The 8,624-nt window shown below is 41.6% G+C and overlaps 1 protein-coding gene across 1 annotated transcript; it reads right to left on the bottom strand.

The window, feature by feature from the left end:
• Positions 1–2,511: 2,511 nt before the first annotated feature.
• On the bottom strand, positions 2,512–7,544 carry LOC8041311. The gene is made up of 5 exons (XM_029978145.3): positions 7,394–7,544; positions 7,071–7,228; positions 4,964–5,037; positions 4,058–4,135; positions 2,512–2,699 (listed from the first exon to the last, which is right to left on the bottom strand). The coding sequence occupies exons 1-5, from the start codon at positions 7,505–7,507 to the stop codon at positions 2,572–2,574; spliced, it is 552 nt and encodes a 183-aa protein (XP_029834005.2). The 5' UTR covers positions 7,508–7,544; the 3' UTR covers positions 2,512–2,571.
• Positions 7,545–8,624: the final 1,080 nt, after the last annotated feature.

Genomic DNA, 8,624 nt, shown 5'->3' with positions numbered 1-8,624 from the left:
CTTTCTCATCGTTTCTAGGACTCAACTTCGCCGTCCTCTTTCGAACTCGAAAGGAAATTTCAAAGAGGCTTTTCTTCACTTCATACAGCCAAATATTTAGAAACTTTCCAAACAAGGGTTAATTTAGTTTTACCTTGCCGATTATTTGTACCACGAGCAATAAAAATTGTTTCTTAAGCTCAAATGTATGCCGCGCTGCGTCGCGAAAACCAAGCAGCGCGCATTTTTGGGACCCGCCATTTCCGGAACCTTTCCACGGAAACTACGAATGTTCGCTACAGCCAGTAGGTGACACCAGCTACCACCCCATAATAAAACACGGAGCTGTCGCTCATCCAGCCCTCGTCAAACTTGGCTTGGTACTTGTAGGTACCTAGTAGGGAAGAGCGGTTAACTTTTAACAGCGGTTAAAGTTAACCGGCTTCGAGCAAACGGGCCCTGGCTGCTCTTATTTCAACCGTAGCAGAAACACCTGGATCTAGCTGAAAGAAATAAACCGACCACTGGTCAATTGTTGTTACATTTTTGACAGGAAAAGTTGGAGGCTATGTCGTTATTATCCTGCCTTCGGTTCGTACTTTCAGTTCCGGAAATCGGTCGAGCATCTCATCCTTTACCTTTATATTTCTAATTCGTCTTTATGCTCTCAATTCTGTTTCAATCAATTTGAAACATTTACCAGCTGTTCTCACTTTCTTCGTGTTTCTTCCTGCTTCTTCCTATTCCTTCCAATTTCCCGCAGGCTATATAGGCTGGCCCTTAACGATGGAGAGGGAAAAGGGGAGAGGGGACCGGAGAGACCTTTCTTGAGGGAAGCCCTGGTCATCGGAGTCTCTACTTTTTTTTTTCAGCTTCTCTCTTCCCAGGAATCTGCGTAATATGACATGACCAGCGAAGCTGTTTAGCTTCGCTGGTCATGTCATATTACGCTTCGCATGACCAGCGAAGCTGTTTAGCACACGACAAAGACGTGACGGAGAATTTTGAACAAAGGTACGAACACATTTATTGTCTTGGTATGTGGTCATCGCGAAAAAAGGTACGAACACACAATTATTGTTGTCTTGATCGGAGGTCATTATTTGTCTTGATCGGTGAGTAGACACATTGCCCATTATTTGGTTTTGATTATGGGCGCGATGGCCTTGTGGTTGCCATGGTACACACTGATCGGCTCAGGTACGACCTTCAACACGTTCTTATCCAGTCTCAAATCTATGCACCACCAGTGGTGAGTGGTGGGGTTTGCACAATTTGTGTGGCACATGAAACCATAGCACTCTAACACAAATTGTGACCGGACCGGCTTCCGTCGGAAAGTAGGCACGCCCAACGGCACCGCCACCCCGGGAGAGAGAAATGGAAGGAAACTACGCACGCAAGCGCTTGGAACGACGATAAAGAGAGGGCGGTGCGAACGTAGACATAGTAGACGCGGGTCGCATGGCGGCAAATCTTGAGAAACTTTTATTATCTACCTGAGAGCCTATTGATATTGAATATGGTGCCATCTGATAACTAATCTACTGGAAATGCATATCCAAGTGATGAGACGAATAAGCTTTCGCATAGAATGAAGCGATTTTGGATCACATTCGGTCTTGAGATTTTGTGGACGCACATATATGTGCGTCAACAAAATCTCGGGACCGAATGTGTTCTGTGTTCAACCAGTGCGCTAATGTTACAGCGAAGCTGTTCATGGCTAGGGTTCCTTGGATTTTATATAGAAAATCCAAGGAACCCTAGCCATGAACAGCTTCGCTGTAACATTAGCGCAATGGATGAACACAAAAAGAACGAGAAGACAGGATAAAGCGCTAGCTAAAACTGACGTATTATAAGAGGAGAGAAGAAGGCATTTTCTTGTATTCTTTCTTTGCTGGCCGACGGGCAAAACATGCTGGCATGTCTGTCAATAAACTCGTCGTTTTACAAATCCACATACCTTCGTCTCTACGTAGTAAACCCACAAAAAGGAAAACCGCAATCCTTAATCAGATAACAAGGAAATACCACCTTGCCGTTTAGTTTTAGGATGTCTTTTCTAACATAACATATTCTTCAATAAACGCGATTGAGATGGAAGTATGTTTGAAGATTCAGTAAACAAACACGTAAATTTCTGCTCCCAGAAATGTGCCCGTCTGTCCCTTCGTCCAAACTACTACCAAGGCATGTCAACAAAACAGGTTTGGTTACCATATGCACTAACCGAAGCACTGCATACACTATCTCAGAAATGTCTACCACTCAAGGGACACAGTACGTAAGCTTAGGTCAGCAGAATGCCCTGTTTTTACGGCAACTTGCGCTTGAAGACACTTTACAAAGCCTCCTGCCCGCGCCTTTGTCAGCCTTGCAGGTGTTTGTGATATGGAGTATACCATACTTTTTCACTAACAGAGATAATTTAGGTAAAAAAAGCAAGACATTTAAACATCATTGGGTTTGTTTTTTTTTTATTTTCTTACAACCAGATGAGTTTCCATCACCAACAACCATCCCTATGCATAAACAGCGGTCAATTCCTCTGCAACAAAGACGCTGTATGAGGCTGCATCAAACCTTCTACGGACAGCTGCTGTCGGAGATGTTGAACTTCGTCGTGGTGCCACAGAGTAGGTCAAAGATGAAGTCACAGCACACCTCGTGATGTCCCAGTTGGCTCTTGGGGACGAGAAGGGCACATGCGTTTTCTACAGGGTTCAAAGATGGAATAATTAGTACGTTTTCAGGATATCAAGGCCGTGACGTTTAGAATGCCGTTGTGTGTATGAACCGGGATCGCAATTAGAGTGTAAAGCAATCATTTAGCGCTCATTTAAACAGCTGCCTAGGCAGTTATTATTTATGCAAATAAAGCTTGACTCATTTCAACATTACAAAATTCAATGGAATATCAGTAGGTGTGCAAAAGGAAGAAAAACCTTTCACAATAGCTCACATGCCAGAAGAATCCCAAAATGTCGTACTGCATGTGCGAGAAAATATTCAGTACTGCATGTGCGAGAAAATATCTAAGTATCAACAGGTTGATACTTAGATCACAATTCCTCGATAGATCTGTTCAAAGTACTCGTCCGTACCATTGTGGGAGAGCTTTTATTAACAAGAAACACAGCCGTCAGAGGGGCGCTGTGGTCGGTAGGATCTGACATATAAGCACAGACACAGGCATATACAGTTGCGGCATCCGTGTATTTGTTCAAAAATTGGTCATTAGTCTTTGTTTTTTGTCGTCTCCGGAATTATATAACTCGCAACATGGTATTAACAACGCATCTGCCACTGGCGTCCTAGCTGTAGGGGCGCCGAATCATCTAGAAACGTCTGCATGTTTGTGCACCTGGGTTCACCCCAGGGCTATCCCTCTTTCATCTTCAAGTGGCACGTTTGCAGCCTCGCGAAAAAAAGGTCCTTAAAGGGAATACTAAAATGATGTCTATAATAAACGCCTATAAAGGGACAGCCCTTAGAGTAAAGGGTACCGAAATGCAACGAAGTATCCGGACATACATTTATTTGATTATAATTATTGTATTTTCAGTTGCCAGTAGCTTTATATTGAGCACAGTTATCATCGAGTTGTTTTTAAGTGTGAACCGGTAACCGCGAGCTAAAATTCTGGGTAAGTGATTGTTCGGATTGATTGCAAAAATATTGGATTTCGGGCTCTCTTTTGTGCCGGCTCGGTTCAAACATCGGTCCTTATAAAGAGTGCTGTTCGAGCTTGAGTTTGGTTTAACATCTTGGAAAAGTATACAAGCGAGCGGGGCTTACAATATTCAATACAAAATGCCACGAAAGCAGTCTTTTAATAGTCGCATCGTATACGACTCATAACAGCGTCAAACACTCTCTAACTCCTCGAAATTAGTTAAATGTCCGTGAATATATAAAGTCAACTATGCACACAACTTTACTGGATAATTTTGAGCTACCTAAAGTGCTAGGACTAAATAAAAAGACAGTTCCAGGCAGGCAACTTAATACTGCAAAAACTATTGCACTGACAGTTTATTTTCGTCATGCTAAATCTAAGAAACAGTCTTACCCCCTGCGTAGGTCATTCGGAGTACATCACACTTCTTCACGTCTTTGTACGCTGAGTAGGCCGGCACGGACACATCCTCTGCGAAGATACAAAATAGTTTTCATTAGAAGATTTCCCTCATAAAGTAATTCTATCCTCCTACAGATTATAGAGCAAAATAAAACTGAGACTTTCGTAAGAAAAATGTCATGTCGGGTATCCGCCAAAATCATACTTTTTTCATCCACCACCATAATCGAGCTAAATTGTGTCAAATGGTCTGACACATATAGCATAATATCTCGTATTCACTAATGTCTTCGGACAGTAGTTCTTTACCAGTGATGCTTCGGAGACCTTTGGAAAGTGCCATCTGCGGGTTTTGGATAACAGACGATGATAATCACAAAAGTGAAAATAAAGAAATCTAAATGCATGCAAGCCAACGTTAAAGCTCTGGAACATAGACTAATCAACCCAACACATTTGGTGTACATGTAAGACAGTCAGCATCAGTTAAAAGGATATATTTCCTTGCTTGGTGGTTGGGTGCTTCGGGGACTCTAAGAAGGCCTTCAGGGACCACAAAGCTTCCGTGGAGCACCATATGAGATTCACTGTCTTAAGACAATATTTTTCTAAGGCTATTGAGTTTGTTTGTGAATGAAAGTTGTAGTTCTATCGATTGGAAACGTCCAGTCAGACACGATGACGCACGTAGACAAAGCGCTTTTTTAATTTTAGTTATAATACAACAGGATAGAGTCCAGAGCCAGGTAACATTGTATGCACGGTTACTTCTCTTTGAGACCCGAGTATTTATTTTCTTCAGCGGTTTTATACGCTTTATATATAGGCTTTATATAAATACAAAGACCCTTGGTAAAAAATAATAGGACTTTCTTAAGATAGGGTGGGAATACTCACGACCTTGAGGTTGAAAATTCAAAATATTTTTTAGTGTATATCCTGGTGATGAGCTGAGAGTCACTGTTAGATCACTGCAAAAAAAAAGACCAACAAAGCTGCAGTAAGCAATCAGACATCCGCATGAAAAAGCAAGCAAATATTCTGTTTCCAGTTCTAGAATTCGGACCACTCTTTCTGTTTGGTGTACTCTATGAGATTTTCATTTGATTGATCTAGATGGCTCACAATGTCCACTATGGCCAACTGTGGTGATGTATAATATGGACTGCTGGTGATGTATCATATTGTCACGAGTGGTGACCAAAATAAAAGGAAATAAACGGGAAGAAATAAACGTTTAATGTGGCGAACTTGTGCCAAAAAAATAAAGGGAGAACAAAGATAATAACAGAGCGTCGCGGGCGTCGAAGTCGGCGTAGCAGCACAGTCGAACGCTGGAGCGAAACTGACTCCGGCTTGCCTGCGGAGCCGCTTTTGTACACACGTTGGCTTCTGGAGCATTCGACGTAGAAGGTTCGACGCGTAGAAAATTCTGACCTCGAATCAGCTAGACGGTTATCGATTTCACCAGAACATCACATTACAGTGTTAACAAAAATGCGTAGCCGCGGCCAGGAATCGAACCCTGGCCCTTCGCGTGGGAGGCAAGCGCGATAACCGTTAGTCTACGGCCGCGCTGCCTACTTGGCGCGCGGCAATATGGCATTAAAACATAACATTTCTTTCCTATTCGCACTGTAGGGCTTAGCAAAACTAGACCGTAAATATGTCACACGTCACGGCGAAATTTGGAGCGTTTCAATACCTCGTACGAATTACGGCTTTACATCATTAACATACGCATTAAAATCTTTACTTAATAAACTCGAAGCCAATGATATCAGCATCTATGGGACATCAAATCGGATGTTGGCAAAAATCATATTACAGACAGCATACTTTTTACCTCTTTTGCCTGGAGTTTTTGTATCTGTTGTGAAACTTTATTCAATTTTAAAAATATTTGTTTTGATGCATTTATGCTGAGTGCAACAATGTGAATAGTCGTTATTGTGTTTTAGTGACCATTTTTGTGTTTTCGTTGTGTTTCCAATGCTGCTTTCCCGCCAAAGTGTGTTAGGGCGCCAGGAGCTCGTCAAGCTGCAACCGCAGCTTTTTGTCCTGACGTCCTCCCTTTTTGTACCAACCAGAATGGGAAATAAAATACATTAATGTAAAACGGAGTAAGGTATGCTCAAACTACCAATATGAACTTTAAGGGGGCCATAAATTTTGTTAAAGTTGATTATTCTCTGCTTACTATTTTATACACTAAACGAGGAGGGCAGCGGACCGAGAAAGGGGACTTCGCACATAAGTTCGATTGTTCGTTACGCCCAAAGGGGAAGTACGGTGTCCGTCAAACCAAATGAGCCGAATTTATAGCGTTGCAGAAATTAACAGTTCACCACTAAATCCTCGATTTCGACTTCAGTCTAGTGCTCACGGTAAGATTATGGTAAAAAGTGAAAAACTTCCAACAAATTTTTCGATCTAAAAGATGTTGATGTTCGAACATCCTGAGAAGCCATGTCTTAGACCAGTTTCCGGTTTTCCTCCGCAGCCAAGATGCCGGTCCGGCAGAAAGAAACAGATACAAACTTGTTGAAAAAAATACAACCTATAGCGTGGTAGCGACGTCCCCTTGGAGTAGGGCGCTCTAAATTTGTTAGATAGCTGCTATGTTGCTGAAAACTATATATAAATCCGCTAAACGTCGGGTTTAATACTGTTTTTAGGAATGAAGTAAATATGATTGAGAATTTGAGCCGTTTTCTGCGTTAATTAGTTCTTATTGGTTATCGTTGTCTTAGCAAATATTATTTCTATATCATTACATAAAGAGCCATTAATCGGTCTTGATTTCCCAAAAGATTCAACGACGATCAAAAAGGTAAAAAAACAGACATCTCAAAATCACTTCAACTGAACTGAAACGTCTATTTTCTCCAGAAGAGTAGGAGGAATACAAAAAAGTTAACCTACCGACTTGCAAGGTTTTCTTGGCGATTTCATGGTCAAACTAATGAGAGAGAAATCAAATTTATTTAAGCAGCATACTCACGCTGAGAAGCTTGGATCGTACTCGAGAATGATTGGGTAAGCGCCATTTTGTCCAGGATCAGTCTCGCTGAACCTGACGCATTTAGCCGAGCCACCAAAGTATGGATCCGTCTCGTAATTCCTGTACGCCACGTACCACGTCTCTTCGAGGGGAAAACACTGCAAGGTGAAAACGCTGTCTCAAGATAACGGCTTGTGTTGATCGTCCAGTCAGTCTTGATTATGCTCGCCTTTGGCAAAGTTCGGGTACACCAGTCAGAAATAGACATACGAGATAAACAAAAATGTATTTGGCTTAGATTGTATCTTTCTATTTAAACTTACCGGTGATTCATTCTGGTACTCTTGAAGTGCTGGATTTTGTTCCGGGTATGACGTGCTTGCATAAGCACCATGAAGTACCAACAGAGCCGCTACGGCAAGCAGAGCAAAAGACATTGTTCTGAATGGTTGATATTCTTCTACCGAATTTCACTCTCCCTTGACGTCGCCTGGAGTTTCAGCGCCCATCTCACTCGATCTTATAGGGGGGACTCGGAACCACGTGACAGTGTATGGAGCGCATCATCAGGATATCCGCTCGTCGCAAGTCGGTAACTACACGTGTCTTTTTCTATTTGTATTATTGGTTTTCTTCATTCAAAACCGCCGGTGGGCTTTTTTGTTTAATGCACTTCTGTTTAATTCAAACTGACAGTATCAAACTCGAAATGAAGAAAAATATGTTTGCGCAGATTGACACACGTGCCATCATTGTTTTAATAATTGTTTTAAAAAGTTACGCGCGTGCACTATCTACGAGGTCGAAGAACTAATTTGTTTTAGCGAATTACGAGGAAAAATTCAGAATTATATACAAAATCTTTACTGTCCGTTTTAATTTATCTATTTTATCTATGACGTTTCGATATTTCTGGCTATGTTGAGTATTCGTTTCCCAATGCATGCCGTTAAGTGCTATGGAATAAATAATAAACTACATGACCTTGAAAATTGCCTTATTCTTGAACAGAGTTTGTCGACTGAAACGTTAAAGTTGAGACTTACCTCAGTAATGCAACAATCGTTCATCTGATTGTTGCAAGTGAAAATAACTCAATGAGCGCTGCACGCAAATAAAAGAAACTTATAAAACGTTCCCTCGTTAAAGTAAGAGTTGAAGCGAATCACCCTGTCAAGATCAGAAGCAAATATAACATTTGGCTTTAGCCACGTTTATATTAAGAGCTATCCAGTTTTCACATAGAAGTTTCGTACATTCCCAGGACAAAATGTGGAGAGTATTTGTTATTCTTATGCACAGCCGCGAGGGTGATTGCCATTACCCCTTACCATTTTGTTGAAATGCTCTGAGCCTCATCCTAGCTCAGGTCGTGAAAGAGCCTTCAATTATTTTAACTCATGTTTCTTTCGTACATTCAAGCTACGGTTGCACAACTTCTGTTTTGAATATCCGGGTTGTAACGGGCGTGCTGGCGTACATTTTCTTAATCATTCAGTGACTATAAAAGACTGTCTTCCTGTACACCTGTATCTACTTTTTGCACTTCAGAGC

Source organism: Ixodes scapularis, unplaced genomic scaffold, assembly GCF_016920785.2.
Source record: "Ixodes scapularis isolate PalLabHiFi unplaced genomic scaffold, ASM1692078v2 PGA_scaffold1__304_contigs__length_218370807, whole genome shotgun sequence".
Taxonomy (NCBI): Eukaryota; Metazoa; Arthropoda; class Arachnida; order Ixodida; family Ixodidae; genus Ixodes; species Ixodes scapularis.
Note: the sequence above shows the minus strand (reverse complement) of the source record. Positions and strands in the feature narration are given on the sequence as shown.